General features: G+C 37.6%; 1 protein-coding gene across 1 annotated transcript; it reads left to right on the top strand.

Annotated features, from left to right (window-relative positions):
- Positions 1 to 1,122: 1,122 nt before the first annotated feature.
- Positions 1,123 to 15,617, top strand: LOC141927737 (homeobox protein CDX-1-like). The gene is made up of 3 exons (XM_074834989.1): positions 1,123 to 1,555; positions 11,540 to 11,685; positions 15,363 to 15,617. The coding sequence occupies exons 1-3, from the start codon at positions 1,123 to 1,125 to the stop codon at positions 15,615 to 15,617; spliced, it is 834 nt and encodes a 277-aa protein (XP_074691090.1).
- Positions 15,618 to 19,874: the final 4,257 nt, after the last annotated feature.

Raw genomic sequence — 19,874 nt, 5'->3', positions numbered from 1 at the left:
AAAAAAAAAAAAAAGAAATCAACACTTTCTCTGCTAGCTCCTGGTTATAGATAATCTCATAGGAGTTGGTTACTTACAAACATAGGATTGCTCCTGAAAGTTAGGAAATTGCTTTTTTTAGTTAAAAAGCTAGAATTTGTTCCCATATTTCTAAGAAAAGTTGTTACTTATCGTGAACAAGCACAGCAATGAGAACAGAAAAACCTTTAGGGAAAACTACCACTCATTTCAATATCATAAGCATAGGGAAAGTGACAAATTTTGCATTCTCTCAATAACAGATTCTCTTTCTGTTAACATTGTAAGTTAGAACAGAGAAACTTCAATCAGTGGCAAGCAGCCAGCTCATGAATAGGCTTGCTAACATCAACAAGACTATTCGTATGAACAAATGCTCAAAATGACTATGAGACTTCTTGTATACCCTTTGTAATGTTAAAATAGCAGCATTACTGTGGTTTCTGAGTGCTCTCCCACATGGACTAAGAGCTGAAGTCAAGAAGAGTGTTCATGTGAGAAACTATGTAAGAGCTGCAGTTAAAGACTGAACCGGTCCTTTGTTTTCAGTTTTAAAAAAATAATATAGCACATTCTAACAAAAGAAGTACTGGACTAGCAGATATCAGGCTTTAACTATAACCTAGTGCCTGAAGTTAGATTCTGACATGTATTGCTCAAGAAAAATACTACTTCTACTGCCTGAACAGTTATTGGTTAACTATGTATGCAACTCTGCTTGAAGACTACAAGATTTCAAACTACATTCAAAAAGTATAGAACCGGGATGGTAATACATAAAGGATCTGTGAGAAAGGAAGCACTAGAACTAGCAGCAAGGTGGGGTTGCCTGCATGGTCAGCCCTTCATTTGAATGCAAATGTAATTTTGGGGCAGGCAGTTATCTGTGACATCAGGCAGGACCTTAGTAAACTGTTACCACCAGCACCTGGTAAAACCATTGTTAATCATGTGTAGTAAAGGGACATCAGGGCTAGCATGAGTCATTTATAGAGCCAGTCAGGGCTAGAAAAGAGAGAGAAAGAAAGAGGAGGGGAAGAGAGATCAAACAAACACTGTGAGGAGCAGGATGTCCCAGCAAGACAAAGCCAGGCTGTGAGCATCATGTATGTGAGTTATCTTTTGGATAAAGAAACCAGCATGTATCCAGGATCTGCAAGGTGCAGCAGCAACAACCTGCCAGTGCAAAACTTTGTGTCTACTCCACCCTATTCAGATTACATGGGATATCATCCTGTGCCAACTCTGGACACCCATGGACAGCCTGCAGGAACCTGGGGATCGCCCTATGGCCCACAGAGGGAGGACTGGAACGCTTACGGCCCAGGACCTTCCGGCACGGTTGCTGCTGCACAGATCAATGGCTCGTCTCCTGGACAGGTCTCCTACAGTTCTGCTGATTACAGCTCCCTCCATCCTGCTGGATCTGGGGGGTTACCTCCTGTAGATACAATTAATACACAGCAAATCTCTCCCAACAGCCAAAGGCACAGCTCTTACGAATGGATGAGGAAAACGGTGCAATCTACTTCTACAGGTATGAGGGCACTGAGGTTTTATGCCGAGAAGAAATTCTACTTTTTTTGCATTGTTGGTTTTTTTTTTTTTGTCAGGTTCCCTGCTTAGAGGGAAGCATACAGTTTAACAAAGAAAGATCCTAATTGCTCTGAAGGATCCTCTTGCTAGCAGTTAAATGTTGGTTCGATTATTGGACGCTGGTTTTGATCAGCTGACTACATCTTATTTTTCCTTCTTGACCTTTAATGCTGAGCCAAATGAAAAGCAATGTCCTTTGACAGTGAAGTATTTTCACTTCAGATATGTTAAAAAAATTTGTGATATCAAATAATTGCTTTTAATAGGAGTCCTATAGATTGGAATGAAGCAGCATGTCTACAGAAAGAGATTGTGATGAAAGTATCATATTTCACCACCACCTATACTGTGCTTATTTTCCTCATGTTTTAGAGTACATATGAAAAGTTCAAGTAAAATATATATAGTAGGGGGTTGGAAATAAGGTTTTGTATTAGAAACAACCTCTGTAAACCTCAGAACACTGAAATGAAACAAGATCTGAAAGATCAAACAATGAGTCAATGCTTTAAAAACAGGAATGATAAGGAAAGGCTTGCTTCACTTTGTAGTAGTAGCTCTCAGAATATGCAGGAATACAAAGATCCATGGTAACAAAATCAGTTAATACAGCAACAGATCAGTCTCTGATGCATAATAGTTGAGGAGTACAAAACAATTTTTCAATCATATTTAACCTGTAAAAATAAGTCATGAAGCATGAGGAACAGGTTCTGTTTGATTGCAATGAGGAACAATAGAAAAAAAATATATTGAGCATCCTTAAAACAAAAATCTGTACCTTGTATGAATAGAAAAAAAAATTATAAAACAAGAAAGTGAAGAAGGAAAAGAAAGAGGGAAAACTGCCTGAAGAGAGGCACAATCTGCTATATAAAAGTATCTGATCCTCCGAGGTGCTGAGGAGCTTTGACATGCACTGAGATCAGTAGAAATTAAGGATGCTCAATACCTCCCCTAAAGAGATGCTCACAGTATTTCAATATTACATCCCAGGAAGGTTCCTTTCCTTTCAGCCCTTCCTCCCATCCCAGCTCTGTTCCACACATGCCTGTAAATAACAGTTTTCAAAGCAAGTACTGAATCAATCTCCGATAGAAAAGTAATTACTTAAAACATTTAGAAAAATGAAAGCAACTACATAGAAAAATTGTCTGTATTAAAATAATACATCTAATTAATATAGACAGATGGAGTCATCCTCATTCCTGCTGAACACAACTTTAGTTCATAGAGAGTCCATAGAAGTCAACAGGACAATCAGAGTAGGTTGGGTGAATAAGAATTTTGGCCAAAAAAAAAAAGTTTGTATTTTAAAAATCATATTTATTCTTCACTGTATACTATCTAAGAAAAAACAAAAGGGCCAGTCTTGAAAAAACTTACAGCTTACTTTTGAGTAGTCCTTACGAGGGCAGTGAAATTCCTCACAAACTATATAATTTACAGATGGCAGAATACTTGCTCAAAAAATCACTACTACTCATGTCTTCTTTACCTACCTGCCTTTTGCTTCTGTGGACTTAAATTGCAGCCTCTCTGACTGAAATAACTGATTTGATTTGTCTGTGCTGTCCCTTTTATAGGGGGGACACTGTGAGACAGATAGATAGATAGATAGATAGATAGATAGATAGATAGATAGATAGATAGATAGATAGATATAATAGACAATACCACATTCTAACTGCCTGCTTAAGAAGCATGCTTAGGGCTTTCTAACTTTCCAAATTTCAAGCCTGCAAGGATCAGAGTATTCACAGGAGGTGTTGGGAGTCTCTCCATTCTGGAATGGTCCAAGAAGACATTAAGCATCTTCATCTCAAGGAGATTTTAAGAAATCAGCATGTCATAGGATCATCTCCTCCCACATGCCCATAGGCCAATGTAAGACCCTTGGAAGTTAGTGGGAGCCTATCTATTCATCTAATAGGTACTGGCTTGTGCTTTAGGGAAAAATCCAGATAAGTAATCCCCCTGCTGATTCTTCCTCTCTTATTTTTTTTTTTGCTAGGCCAGGAATATTCAGTGCCAATAGATCTGTTTCATTGGAAGTGGTTCCTTTTTCTTCATTCACTCCTTCTCCTCTGTTTAAAAGCAAGGGAACTTTTGGTTTTCCTCGTTTTCCCAAAAATAAAATAATTTTTAAAAATTTACCCTAACAGCAATGTCAGATCTAGCAAAGCACTTAAGTGAGTTTGGTCCTGAGCATGCAAGTGTTCCAAGTGACTTCAAATGCGTGACTAGGCTAACTGCAAGTACCAATGCTGTTTTGCTGGGTCATGATCAAAATCCTCAGCATTTTCTTACATGGAATCCATTGCTTTTTACATCTTTAAAGCTGTATGCATACATTGAGTAATACCCTTCTGTCTCTTTGCAAAACCTTTAGGAATTTCAGCAGAGGTTTTGTGTAGGCAAGAGTGAAGGAATCACATCTATTATTTATTAGCTTTCCTTATTCCCCATGAAATAGATATGAGCCACTATTCTTAAAGATGGAAAAACTGAGGCTCAGACTTACCTGGATTGATCAGAATAGAAAATAGACAAATTAATTTTATTCTTTGTTCATTACTTGTTGCAAAATGCTAATTACCAATAATAATATTATCTCACTATGGAAACAATAATTATTAAGGCAAGTGGTTTTTGCAAGATATTCTTGAAAGTGTGCAAGAAATGTGCCTGTAATCTTATCCTTTTAAGATCAGGAGAGATTCTCTCCAAAGGTTTACTTACATTGAGTAGTCTGATTTGTAACAGCTACAGAAACAAGGCCCAGAATCAATGACATCTCCATCTCCAGAGATTTCACGATTAGCTTCTATTATAGGTGTTTTGTGGCCTCATGACCTGACAGATGACAAACAAAACACTTTATTGAAATTTCTACCACTGCCTCATGCCCTACAGGTGTTTTGATACTCTGTTATGTACACAACTAACCTGGAACAAAAGAAGAAATTATTTCAAGTCTCACTCTGTAACTTCAAAAACAACATCCAACATAAACCCATGTCTTCAACTAGTGTAATGTGAAGTTTATGAGGTTATGCTACTTGAAGCCACTGGAAGATCTCAGTAATTAATGTGAGACTATCATACTGGTTTAGTGTTACTGGAATGCATTTCCCACAGAAAAGACCTACTAAGGCTTTCATCCATCATTCTCTGGTTGAAGGATGTCTGAATGTCTCTCCCTGCAGCTTTGGAACTGGAGGGACTTGGGGCTTGATAGTAAATGCAGTGCACATAGGATCCAATGCCTAGTCACTGCATTCTTGAGGGTGTTCAGGATACAGAAGAAAGCAAATGTGTTTTGACTTGGAACACTTGAAAGCTGAAACACTGACTACTTAGTATTTTCAACCAAGAACACTGATTGAAAAAGACCCTTCTCTAACCCTTATCTGCTCCGGTCCCCTCTCCTAACCCCACACTTCAGAAGGGTGAGCAAAGCCAAGACAACTAGCAATTGTAACAGAGAACAGAACAAAGCCATGACACTAGAGATTTGAGGTGGTAATTCCACACATATACAAAGCATAGTTACAGGCAAATTCTTTGATGGAAAGTAGAATAAAACCACTGTAGAACAAGTTACAAATCTCCTCCTGTTGATTTCGGTATTTTTGTGGAGATATGCAGTCACTCAGACAGGAGTAGACTTTACTTTTTGCCTTCGTGAGAAAACAACATACATCTATGGTAAAACTCTGCGTTTGAACAGTTAACTGGTAGTTCTAGCAGCAACGAGAATTTGCTCACAAAGCTGAAAGTACATCTTAAGATCTGCACTTACGTTAGCATAAAACAGGGAGGGAACAAATCTTGAAACACAGGTAAACTATGAACAGAGACTCTTCCAATATATGACAACTCTTTTATCATTCTTGTTCAATAATAATTTACTCTGAAGACATAAAGACAGTTTTTTCTGATACTGACAATGACAGGTGTTGATAGCATCATTACCAAATGCACTGTAAATGTATAACATCAAGTCTCTGAAGGAAAAAGTTATAATCCCTCAAATCTAAGGAAGAGAAACAAGCCTCTTAAGAAGCCATTCCTGCAAAATGTTGAATGCCTAAAGAACATACAACACTTGGAAAAAATCTCTTGCTTTTTAGTCTATACAGTCATTGGCAATGAGATTTCCCCCGATCTTACCATTTAGAAATCCACCTACATTTTCTGCAGGTTGGGTCCTTCTGCCAGACAAAATGCATGTAGGGCAGTCTGTCCAATCATTGTTTAAAGGTGATAAAAAGGACTCTGCTTTGGATTCAGTTACTTCTGTACGATGAAGATTAAAAGTTTACACTAGCAAAGTGAAGGACAGAATTTGGCCAGTAGGCTTTATTACAGAATAGCAGAACATATACAAAATTGAAAACATTACCATTTTAAATCAAAGTCAACAGAACAGAAGGGAAAATTCTTCAAGTCTGTTGAAAGGTTCCAATTCTATGATCCTATTCTGTTCTTTTCAGCATGAGTCATCTGAACATGTGTAACAAGAACAAATGATCAAGACCCAGCAGAAAGTACGAACATGGAATTTCACCATGTTTCACAAACCTTTATGCATCCAACTCTGCAATAATGAATAGTCCTACTCATCGCACCAAGACTTCTGGCAGGAATATTATTACTCACATTATACAGGATTGGATCCATGTAACATTTTCTAATACAATGGCAGTGTGTGTTCTGTGGTGTTTTTTTTTTAATTTAACTTTACAGAACATCATGTGCAGCACAATGTCCATCTTCAAGACTTATTTAAAATTACTTTTTCTTCACAACTTCAATTAAATCAGTGAAATTACACAAGGGAGAATTTGCCCCTTTCTTTTCCTACACTTTTAAAGTGCATGAATATTTCGAGCTAGTCCCAAAACAAAACTCTGATGCCTGATCTCTGGCAGTCCATATTTTTATAAGGTCAAAAACTAACACTAATCTCTTTCTTAATACTAAACTGACATAAAGATGCAGATTTGAACTAAGCATATCTTCAGGCCAGAAAGATGTTATACATTTCAAGCTGACTTAAGCTAACTTTCAATCATCAAGTACAGATCTTAACTTCCTCTGAAACAATGTCAGACTATGGAATCCAGATTACAATGTTTTGTAAGTAATCCAACACTATTCTATACTATGACATCTTCTGTCTAAATTAGGTAGCTTCTGGATTTTATGAACAATGCCAATTTCAGTAGATGAAAAATATTCCTTAAAAGTTAAGCGAAGAGGCACTGAAAAAGGGGCCAGGGCTAGTTCTAATGCTAATTTATTTTGCTTTGTAAACTAGTTGTGAGGTCTGATAGTGGAGGGGTTTTTTTTTCCTTTCCTGGGCTACATTGTCTGAGGTTTTGAGGCCTATCTGTCATATTGAGGCAACAGACCCTTTTAACACTTCACTTTGCTTTGATATGCAGTCTTGTCTCTTCCTTCTCCTTCTTTTCTTCAGGAGTTATATTGCCGGAAAGGGTGATGATTTTCACAGCAAATAAAGAGGCCTTCTCCTAGCTTTATTGTCTTCAGAAGAAATACTCTGTGAATTTTATGACCAATGGGAAAGCTGTTCCCTTCCCCCAACTCAAAACTCCGCCAGTCACAAAAATTGTTGGAGTGGATGTGATGGAACAGTATTGTTAAACTGTATCTCATGAAAAGTTTTCTAAATGCAAAATGTCTTATTTCTTGTTACTCCAAAGCCACTCTTCAATAATCACTACTTGCAAAAGTTTTTGACAAAACTTGCTGTTCTTAAATAGCTTATTAAAACCAGGAAATCCACTCACCCAACAAAGAGGCAGTCATACTGAAAAGGTAGTTGCTTCAAAGCTCTTTTGTTTCATTTTTCTTCCACCCAACTACTAACAACCTCTCCAACCACTTGCAATTCCATAGCATAACTGTCCATGACAGAACACATTTCCAATAAAACTGACACTATATTGCTGATTAAAATTATAAACTGTCACTAACAATAGATTAATTAAGATTGTGGAAAGTTAAATGTTGGTAATTTCATCACCTAAGTGAGTAAAATTTGCAGGATTTGACTAAAGAATTGGATTAAAATATTAACTTCTATCATTGCATCATTAAATTCTGCCATTATGTCCTAAAGAAGTCTGAGAAGTAAAGAACATCCTTCTGCTGTCTCTCCAGTGAATGTATTAGTCCTACCTCAAATTTTACTCAGGTAATACTTCTCCTTGAAATAAAGTTCATCACTCTAAACAAAACCAGCAGAAGGTCTGCAAGATTTGGCTCAGAATGCAGTGGAGTGGATCTTTTCCATCTAATAGATGGATTTCAGATGCTAAGGTCCCAAACTGTTTAGCGATAGGTTTTGTTGCTGCTGTTTGTTAACTTTGGCAAATAAAAGAAAAGTGTACTTTGCCTTTGAAAGGAAATGCCATATGCAGACTAATTCCAACCCAGCATCCAACAAAGGCATTAGGAAGACTCTCACTGACATCAATGAGAGTCTGGGTAAAGGCCAAACAGACTAAAACATGACTCTGCCAGAACTAAAAGTATCCTCTCAGAAGACCCTGGCAGATCTCAGCTCCCATTGTCTATTGTCTCTCACAGTGGGTATTACTCTACACAAAAAATCAAATTATTAAAGACAAGATTTATGTCACAAATCATAGAGAATTTTTCTCAGATAGCTGTTGACTTTTAGGAAGGAAATGTTCTCCTTTTGCTTTTCTACATTTTAAACTATTCGCTTAACTTAAAGAAAGAAATTAGATGTGAAAGCTTCCAATCTTCCTTCAAAAAGAAACAAGATATTATCATTCCTCCTAAAACCAAACTGAAAGCTAGTCATATGAAAATAAAAGATTTTATTGGAGAAAGTGCTGTTTTCCACATACATTTAACTTCTTCAGTTTAAAAAGAAAAAACCCAACCTTCTCCTACTCAGATAATAAGGGTTTAAGCTCTTAAAACCAGAAACTGGAAGGTTTATCTCAAAGTTTACCACCTTGTTTTGGCAACAGAAGAACATTTGATATTTGTCTATGGCTTCTGAATGAGAACAGAGTTCAAGATAAGATCACCTTGTTGCTCTGTTGTGTACTCCATCTTAACAATACAAAGGAGACTAAGGAAACATTTTAAACATTTTGTCCCATAGAATGACCCCAAATTCTCATTTAAAGAGGAAAAAAAACTAACCAAACCACCAGCTAGAGAGATCAAAAGTTAAAAAATATCAAGTGAGACATTAAAGCACCACAGGTGACCATATGTTAAACAAACAATTTACACTTCGAATGAATGAAAACAAATGTCCTAGTAGTTATGTGGACTGAACTGAATAACTGCTGTTCTTTAAAGACTCTAAAATTCTTACCATAATGTTTCAAAATTAACAGCACTTTTCACTTGATTATCAGTGTAAACGTAATTGGGCTAATTTTGCTTTCACTACAGTTTCACAATGACAGAAATGCTACTGAAATGAGAATGTCCTGTGTATGTACCCCAGCCAAGCACAGCACAGCAGAACCTTCACAGGGAAGTTAACAGATTTATACCAAAGTGGTTTTGGCTGCATGGGTTGAGCAGGAACCCCAGCGTAAGGAAGAAACACACACATGCACACACCTATTTTCCCTACTGAAATATTCCAAGTAAACAGGCTGACGGCCTCAAGACAGTTGGAAAATGCCTGTAGCATTGTAAACTCAATTATGTTTTCTGAGGGTTGAACACCATGAAGCATGGAAGCTAAAGGATCAAATTCTGATGTAGACCTTGTTCCACAAGCCTGGGAACAGTCCTTCAGAAACACTGTGATGTAGGGCAAACCAGTTATTATCCAGAACCAGAGGTGTAACGACATTTGTTTACAGCATTGCACTGACCAGGACTTCCAGTGCTAAACAACTCTGTATCTAGGATCTATATGAATAGTACAAAAAGGATCAGAGCCTGAAGAACACACTAATACGAACAATACTTTGGTGAGCCAAAAATTCTTACAGGTAGCAAAGTACTGACTATCAAATGCTGGAAGAGAAAAAAAGTGATACAGCTCTTGAGCGATTACCATACAGCGTATACAGCAAGTGGAAGGCAATGTTAACTTTAAATATGTTCAGCTATTAAAACAAAGAGACATCACATCTCCCTCCACAGACTGGGGAAAAAACATTAACTCGTGAAACCAAATTATGAATTAAGGGGTAAAGTACTTCAAGATTCTGCTTTAGTTCTGTACCCTGAATTCTGATTTTTGGGTGCTACTTAAACTTCAAAAGCAAGGGGAGTTGGAAGGAGGGGCTGGGAAGACATCAGGCCTTTGACACCACTGATACATGAAACCTCCAGCTATTCTCTCCTGCAGGGGGGGGAAGCTGGTTGCTATGGGCGGTGTGCTGAGGAGACTGAAATTTTACCAACTCAATGCCTGAAAATCTACTTCAGTCCTCTCTATTCAAAGTTAACTGCTCTTATTAGGAGTGCAAATATTATGAGTTTGGGGAACCTGTTTTTTGAAGAGTTCTGTAAGAAAACATGCGCTGTTGTATGAAGCTAAGCTACATATGCAGCAATAGCAGACTGCTACATGCAGCAAGCCACAATACACCTCAAGTTTTATGCATCAAGAGAACCTGAATCTAAGGGGGCTGTTCTACTATAGTGACCACTAAGGACACAAAGATTCATAACCCACAGTACTACAGTGGAACGCACTGCAAAAAAATACCAACTAAAAATACATTCCCTGTCCCAGACAATTTACAGTCTAAATATATACATCTGAAGAATATAGACAGACAAAGCAGCACAAAAAAAATGGCAAGACTAGTTAGCGAACATGCTAACACTAGTCTTAACACAACGATACAATCTTTCAAAAACGTAGGAAGACCTTAGGCTAGGGCTCAGGGGCCTTGATTTTGAGCAGGTGTTCATCTCCCATATATTCATTGCCTAATATGAACATTAACAACACAGGAATGGTGGATAAGAAAGGAAGCATCAGTAGCCTTTCCCATTCTCAATTCTCTTTCACTACTGCCAACACATTCTGTCCTCAGAAATTATCCTGAATGGAATCCATAAAATTTCAGCTCCTTGTATCTGTGTTCACTGGCTCATGTCATTTGCCATTACCTTTTAACGACCCAGATACTGCTGAGCCATGTCTGCTTCAGTCAGCTGTACCTACAGCTGAAAGGATGCAGCAGTGCTGCTTGCAAAAGAACAGATGCTGTAGTTCTACCATTGTTCAGTGTCCTTTGTAAAGTACTGTTGCTTTCCTTTTCTCTTTATTATTAACTGTCATCTGAAAATCTATGTTACTATTCCCTGGGCTATTATCAAGTAGCGGATAGACTGTGCCAGACTTGAAAGAAAAACACAACTTCCACATTGCAGTAACAATCACAATATTGTGTTAATTTTTCTAGCAACAAGAAGTGAGGAACTTTGGAAGCTCTCAGTATTTTCTGTGCAGTAAAATATCATTCACAATTCCCCTCTGAAGCAGATAGCAGTGTATCAGCTTTAGGGACAGAGAAACAAGACCAATTCAACACCAGGCAGGAAGCTTGCATCAGAGTTGGGAACAGAACCCAGGTTTCCTGGCTCCTTGGTCTTAACAAGAAGGCCTTCCCTTTCCCAAATGATAACACAAGGGTGATAAAGAATATGAGAAGCAGTTTATCGTCTATTTGCTAAGGAGTAAACCCAAAATCTGACGGTATGAACCTCTTGTGTTGTAAATCAAGACTGAGTCAAGGGAGTTGCTCTAGGTAAGTGCATAGAGAATCAGGCCTAAAATACCCACAAACATATTTTCAAATGTAAAGCCAGATATTTTGTGTTACTAAAGTTAAAAAATTCTAGCTTGAAGCAATGTGTTCTTCTTTCAAAACAGGTAAAACAAGAACAAGAGAGAAGTACCGAGTGGTTTACACAGATCATCAGAGATTAGAATTAGAGAAGGAATTTCATTACAACAGATACATTACAATCAGGAGGAAGTCTGAACTTGCTGCAAACCTAAGACTTTCCGAGAGACAGGTAGAGTATGGATCACCCATTCAGGATTTCCTTTGAATTTATTATTGCTGATGAGGAGATAACCGTACTGGTTAAGAACACAAAAACGCTAATGCCTCTAATAACCAAACAATGCGACTGGGTTCCCTTTGCAGTGTAGGAACTCAAACTATCCAGCTGAATGGCCTGACAGCCTTGTTTGCACTCAGTTCTAAATATGCCATCAGCACCACTTCAGCTCTCATCAGGCAGCCATGCAACACCGAAAAAGCAAACACCAGTCTTACACACAGTCCTGTTCTGAGAAACAAGAGTTTAAAAATATCAACAAAATCCTGCCTGAAGTTCTCTCAGTTTTACCGGAGTAGTGGTAGCAGAGAGAAATTTTTGCTGAAATGTCTAAAGCGGAAGTCCTGATTCTGCTGAAGTCAATGGGAACTCTATAACCGATTTCAACAAGGTCAATCTTAGCAGAGGATGGAAGTGATGAGCTCAAGTATGTTCAGGACACTTGAAGGTATTTGTTCCTTTGGCTGCCTTTTATCTTTGTTAAAGATTTCCTACATACTTGCTACTCCTTTCTCCTGCCCCTATTTCCTCCTACCCCCTCCAAATTCCACTTCTATACCTACAACATAAATCAAAACACAATCTTTTCTGGTCAAAAGACTTACACAATTTGCTCTGGAACCACTCTGTGCTGTGTTTTTCAATCATGCAATTGCAACGCCTGTGCCACCCCCTCCCAAAGCAAAGCAGGTACATGGCCTCTGGCTCTCAAGCACTTCAGCTGGCTCATGCAAACCACCAAGATAAGATGCCGAGCTAGATCTCCCACAGAGATACTCACAACATTGGCTGGGCATATGTTCGGTCCCATCTTACTTGGGAGTTTCTTGATGCAGTACACTAAGTAAGCAGTGAAACAGAAAATTAAAAGCTTTACTGAAGGATCTCCTTGAATAGATTTCAGGACACAATATGCTCATTCACTGCCTTTTCTATTTGCAAACCATCACAGAACCTTTTTCTCAGTCAGTTATTATTCAGCATCAGTTATTGAAGTTTAAGACTGATTCACCATTTTTTTATGGACTCTACTGAGCAGGGATAGTCCACCTAGTTGTAGCACTGTTCATCAAACTTGAACTTGTTTTACACAGCACACACTGAAAGACCTTACAGAAATAGAAAAGTGAATACCCTTTTTGCAAATATTTCTCAATCTGCTGTTGAATACAAGTATTTAATTATTGAAAACTAAAATTATTTCAACCAGGTATAAAAAACACACTGTCTTTTTGCTGGCTGTTAAAACCTTAATAACTTGACTTCATTATGCTGAATTTAAAAATTATGACCCTGCTTCTGTAAGCAACCAATAATATTTTCTTGAAACTTCCTAGTTCAGTGATAACCTGATAAAACGTTTTGTTACTATATTTGAAGTGGTGATACAAAAAAGACATGATACATTTCTTTGACATATATTGGGGAAACATGGCAACAGTTTTTGCCAGTATTTGCTCATCATCATCATCATCATCATCAATATGTCATGAATGAAACTAATTCCAGTGCATAAAGCCTACATCTCTGAAGTCACTTTTGAAAATGTAAGATTAAGAAAGAAATACCTGATCTATACTCCCACTACTACCCTTTCATACAAATTAAACCACCCCATGGTATGAATATGACTGAACACACACTGTCCTATCCCAAGTTCCACTGCACTCAGCCTGAAGCCTGAAATGATTTTCTGGAAAAGCTTTTTTCCTGGCTATGCCAAAACCCCATGCAGGAGACTGGAAGGAATATCTCAAGACAAAAGGACAAAGAACAATTGTTTAAACAAGGAAGGAAAGATGTAATATCTAATGAAGAAAAGAAAAACGCAAAGCGAAGCATTGCTATTATAGGAAGGATACAGAAATAAAGGAGATGACAAGAACAAGAAAGAAGAGAGAAAATTAGACTTCAGGGGAAGAGTAACCTGCACAACAACTGAATGGCGGGAGAAAAAAATACTGAAAGGAAGGAGGGCAATGGGTAAAAACCAAGTCAGACAGTTGCAACTGACCATGGTAGCTTTTAGTCTAACATTACAGATCTGTATTTACTTGTAGTTATTTGATAACTGGCATACAAGCTCGAAGTGCCTATTAAAATTCTCTCTGGATCACTAGTTTAATAACAAGCCAGAACAAAAGTCAAAGGCAGGTGAGAACACTGAAGCCAGACGATAATCCTGAAACAGATGTTAGTTTGGTTTTTAGACTGTTTCATCTTTTCATGCATTTTGGCAAGTGCATGGGTGAAACTAGATTACCTCAGCACAATCAGAATGCAAGAGATCTGAGAGTATTTGAGACTGGTTTAATAGAACATAATTTGGTACTGAAATGATATTCCAGAAACTAAGACAACAAAATGAATTGCCAAACATCTCAGATGATAGCCTGGGACTTAAGAGACCTAGTTCAAATTTTCAGCAAGCTTTGCATATAGGACTTCACCAGTGTGTTTCTTTTAAAACACAACCTAGTGCCACAGATGTTAGCACCTCTTACTGTTTTCCCTCCTTTCTGGTCATCATTCTCCTTCCCTTTCTAGCTTCTAGCAAAGGACAACTAAACAAATCAGTATTTCTCAGCAAAACTTTGATTTTTCTTTGGGTTATAGAAAATGGTGACAAAAGTGTTTCCTCTGCCATCTGAACACCAATAAGAAAACACAACATATCTGAATGAGGTAGTTTGACTTATTACACTGACTAGACATAATACAGAGCCACTTCCAAGGATAATTAGCTGGCATGCACTGCTTTAAATCCAACATTGGGGATTACATCCAAAGACATTTCAGTTGCCATAGAACATTCACCCTTTCACACCTGAACAAGTTCTGCTGTATTTTCAATTGACCAGTACTCATCAACTTCAACTCATGTCCTCACTTGTTCTATCCTAATCAAAACCCATATACTCTTTAATAGTTGCTTCATTTCTTCCCAAAGATGACTGCATTTCTGTGACAGAGCAATGACTATGGTGTAAAGCAGTGGACTCTGCGGGAAGCAGCAGCTGATTCTGGCTCCATCTACAAATGCAATAAAAGGCACTTAGCTATTAAGGCACTGCTTATACAATATTTTGAAGTAACATTGTGTACCAAGAGTACTGCACTGGTGAAATTCTGTTCAGAAGTGTATTTCCATTGGCTTACACATTGGAGCTAACTACTTAATGTGCAGCATTCAAACAGGAAAGCTTTTGTGCCTTATTTTATAGGTCAGTAACATGTTTTGACTTGCTCTGACTAGGGCATATAGTTTGCAATGTAAAGATACTCTCAGATTCTTTTAGCCATTGCTAGGACACAGGACATTCTGTTCTGTTAGATTTTGTTAAAAAAAAATAAAATCAAATCCCATTCCATAAAGAAATACGTCCTAAAAATAAAACTAACACTGAAAAAACTATTTTTTTCAGACTATCAATAAATATTTTAGTACCAAATAGGAAAGATTACCTGTATGAAAAACAAGCAAACAACTCTGTTGTCTCAGCTTGCCATTGCCTTTCTCACTGGTCCTTATGCAATTGATTTTACCTATGCCTCTTGACTGTATACATATAGGACCCCATTGCACTCTCTTAGCAACTGAAAAAAAACTTTCCTCTGCTCCTTTGCAGGTGAAAATCTGGTTCCAGAATCGCAGAGCCAAAGAAAGAAAATTAATGAAGAAGAAAATGACTCATTTTGACGGCAGCAATCTTGGCTCTATGCAGAGTGACTCTGGCTCAGTGAGCCCGATGCCAGTTCCTGACCAACAGACTCATTCGGAAATGCCCAGTTCTTTATTCCCACCTCCACCTCCTCCACCTCCACTTCCCATGAATGGTTTGCAGCACAACGGGAACCTGCAGCAGGTAGTAGCCTCTCAGTAAGGCTGCCTGAAGAGCTACTGCATAACGAACACTATAAACTACCAGTACATGGAGCACTACAGTATGAAAGAGAGAGGACAGCTGTAGCTGTTTTGCAGGAGTCCCCAGCATGACACAGTTTTGTGCACATAAGCTTCAAGTACAGTAAACCAGGAGCCACCTGCCAGGTCTGCAGGATAGCACAAGTTCCCAAGGGCAATGGAACTGCTGTGTGCCAGGAGTCCTAGTTGCAGGGAGCCTCTGCAAGAGAATGCCATGCTGACTCTATGCCACAAGGCAAGCATCCCTCCAGCCACGCAGCAGGTGGGTAGGCACTGAGAGAGAAGAGAGCCGAGGACCAGATATGGCCACTTGTTACAGTACACTGCAGACAAAAAAAAGCACAAAATGGGCCACAGGCAATACAACATTGCTGGAGCAGTAACGGCAGCTGTACGCAAGTGCTCTGTCTGTCCCTCGCCCCTAGGTAAAGGGTATATTCCTTCTCCTTTGATCTCCACACAGGTTCCATGTACTGATCTAACTCTCATGGACTTTACACATGGATCTTTATAAATGAAAACCTGGCTTACGTGTTTTGGCCCACTTGATGGAAAGCCTGGGTCATGGTGGTTGCACTCACTACATGTTAAGGGCAAAGGTCAGGGATGAGCTTTTTTAGCTTTTTGGAATTTTTTGGTTTTGACAGGTATGATTTCCAATGCTCCATACACTGGTATTAACATGCACTCTTCAATCTTACCACAAATGTTTCAAAAGCATTCTGGAATTTTGAATCTTGGCCCAAGTTATTTTTTGATAGAAGAAAAATCATGTCAGACTCATTTGGTATCTTAAAAGAAAGAGCAAAGGGGGGGAAATCTTTTTTAAAAGTGTAGGTATTTTTAAAAATTACTACATTTCATGAAACAGCATAGCCTGTGGATAAAGATGCAATAATTGCATTCAACTAATTTTAAATTTGGTCCAGTTTTCAGAGCTATTGTGACACTAAAAAAATCTGAGAAGCTAAATTAATAGAAGACAAAGCAAACAAATATTTCATTTAAATATAAGCTCTCAGCATTTTTTAAGTGGGCCTCAATTCCCAAAGTGCTGATCCCTTCCATACTAAGCAGAATTTGGTAGGTAAATCAGTACTTACGAATAATCCAGATACTTACTTCCTAAGATAACTAACAATTGCATGTGCATAATTTGTCTGCGAAGGGAAAATTTTTAAAGCATGCAAGTGATTTGGGAATTTATACCCTCATTGTCAAAAACAATTTAGAAATTTAGGATGCCTATCCTCACTAATTTTCATCAAGGTGTCCTCCTAAATATCTCTGTCACTGTTTGCAAATAAGACTTAGGGGCATTAAGTCATTTAGGCACTACATTCTTGGTTTTTTTCCTTAATTATAACAAATAGTACTATTAGGTCATCAAAATGTTGGTAATGTAAAATTACTTTGTATATAAAGAACATTAAAATAAATGTCTTTTTTCATAATCATTTTCCAATGTGGTATCAGCTACTGTAGCAGTGAACTTGCAGATTTTCATTAGTCTGTTACTGAATTGTAATATCAAATTTAAAAGCAGGGTGATGGCAAAAAAAGCTTAAAAAAGTAGAGGAGAATGGTAAGACCAGGATGGTTCAGGGAGCTGGCAGTTTTCACTATTTCTTAATTTTATTTATCATTTCATGGTTGTGAGAAGGACTCTTACTAAATAAGAGTAAAATTCCAACTTTAAATAGACACATATCTACATTGTAAAATTTCCACTCTTTCCTTTCACAATGCTGCTGCATTTGCTGGCAGCAGCAGTTTGAAGCTTGGCATAGGTAATACAAATGGGATGAAGAAACTGCAAGTTGAAGTGCAGTAACAGAAAGACTCCTACTGATTTCCACATATTATGAAAAGTGGAACATGACAAACAGCACATGAGCATAAAAGTGATTTATCATCCATATTGATGAGCAAATCAAAACACTGGTCTCCCAAAAGAAATATCCATTGGATACATCCAAAAGAGGAATCCACTGGAAATACAGAGAACAACTATTCTGTCTACAGAGGGAAATGCTAGAGATATTTTATCTACAGTTAACACACACACACATATATTTAACTTAATAGAGCCTGAAAAAGGTTCAAGGAGAAAAGCATCCTCACATTGGCCAATTAAACAGAATTATGCTTGCATACTAGAGAAAAAAATCAATAAATATCTCCAGATTTAGACTTTCAAAAGGTAAGAATACAGAGGGAAACTTTGTCTTTTGTACTGATATACAATAATTTAGGACCTAGTTCTAGCTAAGTGCGCAGAACACTGGCCCCAGTGTTTTGCAGGATCAAGTTCATAGATACCTATTTTAATCACATTTCCATTATATAGTTTAATTTTGTATTAAAATTTTAAAAAGGAAAAAGAAAAAAGTCCTTCAAGAAAGAACTTTAAGGAAAGAAATATATCTGAACACAACTTCTTTCTTTTTAAAATTATTTAAACATCATTCAAAGAGAAGGGGATCTGGCAAAACGACCTGTTTTATCTTGTTTACATGTAGAAGAGTTATTGAGGAAGATAAGTGACCACTTTGAAGATCTGCCTCATTTCTGTTCCAGTTTGCTGAAAGCATGCTTGCTATAGGTTGCTATGTGTTTCCAATCAGAAGTTGTTAAGTACACAAAATAAGGCTGAATTTTATTTGCAGAAGCACATGTTCAAAGGTTAAAATTTATTGCTCCAAAAGCAGTATCTATAAACCAGGGCAATACTTTAGAGATTATTAACCTTCTAGTTATGCCAGTGATTGTTTTAAGTAGTACAATTTTTCTGTAAAACTTACCAGCAATCTACTCAACTAAGTATTTTCAGTGTGCTTTAATCCTTTAAACAGTTGCTCACCAAAACCAGAAGAAAGCTATTGTTCTCTAAGAAGCTTGTGTAGTGCTGTTCCTTAGATGCTGTATTGTGTATAATTAAAAATAAGAGACACATAAAATTGGAGCCAAATCAACGGAAAATATTATGGTCCAACATTGTCAGTCATGAAATACTGGTGCCAGTCCTCAGAATAACTTACTTTCTTCCTGACTTTGGGTATATCATATAACCTATCACTTTTATCACATCTAAAAACTAGGGACACTAAAGTAGAGTTGCTGTGAAGATTGATTGGTTGTTAGCAAAGTGCCTTGAAGAAGAAAAGCATACCTTAGCCTACATCACAAGAATAGCTAAGCCCTTAATCCTAATTGTGATTAAAAGAACGATCAAGGTATATCCAATTTTCAGAGGAATTCACTAACCTTTAAACCCTGTTACTCAGCAAGAATTGTGATCTATATGGTACAAAAAGATCAACAAAAGCATAGCAGACGGGGCCTTCTACAAAAACTTCATGCAACTAAGCAAGATATACAATTCAAAATGACATTTTTAAAATTAAAAACTTAAAATATACAGTGTCTATAACTGCTTAGCGGTTATGCAATCATTAAAGTACACATGAGAGAGCATCAAGTATGTGCTACCTTCTACCCAAGGAGCAGATTCAAAAATATATTTATTCTGGATGTTAACACAAAAATTAAAAAGCAAATTCGAACTTTAACACCCTTATTCGGTTTGCTGGTGCAGTATGGGCTTACTTCAACCCAAGCCTTCACACCCAGAGCGTACACTGAAACGACACATCCCTGCAAATGACTTACACAGCCAGTCACATTTTGGAATGACACTGGATGTTAGTAGTTGGACACAGTATTGTGCAAACCTCACTATGTAAAAGAATAGGCACAGGTTTATGATGAAAATGTTTGCCGGCTGTTTCCATACTCAAAGAGCACAAATGCTTTCTTGTACATTTTGTAACAAACTCTGTTCTAAGAGGTATCGTAATAAATGGAAATGCTTAATTAAGATACACCCTGCATGGTCTTCATCTTCTAAGCCACAGTAAAATACAGTCGCTCTAATGCAGGACAGCCTTTACATAGACTTTATATCTCTCTTACCTGGGAGTATGAAAGAGGAGGTAAATTTGTGCAACAGAACTTCCAGTCCACCAGGAATATAAACCACGCATATGGCAAGAATGGCAAACAGTAAAGGCAATCAATTCCTTTGTTACCTCATGAAAGACAGACCACACCAAAGAACATCTCAAGGACTCAACAGTGAGCACCCAATAATCCCATCTAGCTATACTCTGGTGAGCTACAGTAAGTGGGAGCCCTACACTACATGACTCCGAAA

This window comes from Strix aluco, chromosome 10 (assembly GCF_031877795.1).
Source record: "Strix aluco isolate bStrAlu1 chromosome 10, bStrAlu1.hap1, whole genome shotgun sequence".
Lineage (NCBI taxonomy): Eukaryota > Metazoa > Chordata > Aves > Strigiformes > Strigidae > Strix > Strix aluco.
Note: the sequence above shows the minus strand (reverse complement) of the source record. Positions and strands in the feature narration are given on the sequence as shown.

Bases quoted from the DNA above. Each gene is read 5' to 3' on its own strand.
- LOC141927737 (XM_074834989.1), top strand. From the start codon at position 1,123: ATGTATGTGAGTTATCTTTTGGATAAAGAAACCAGCATGTATCCAGGA. The intron at 1,556-11,539 runs GTATGAGGGCAC...CTTTCAAAACAG, and splicing joins GGTGCAATCTACTTCTACAG to GTAAAACAAGAACAAGAGAG. The intron at 11,686-15,362 runs GTAGAGTATGGA...GCTCCTTTGCAG, and splicing joins TAAGACTTTCCGAGAGACAG to GTGAAAATCTGGTTCCAGAA.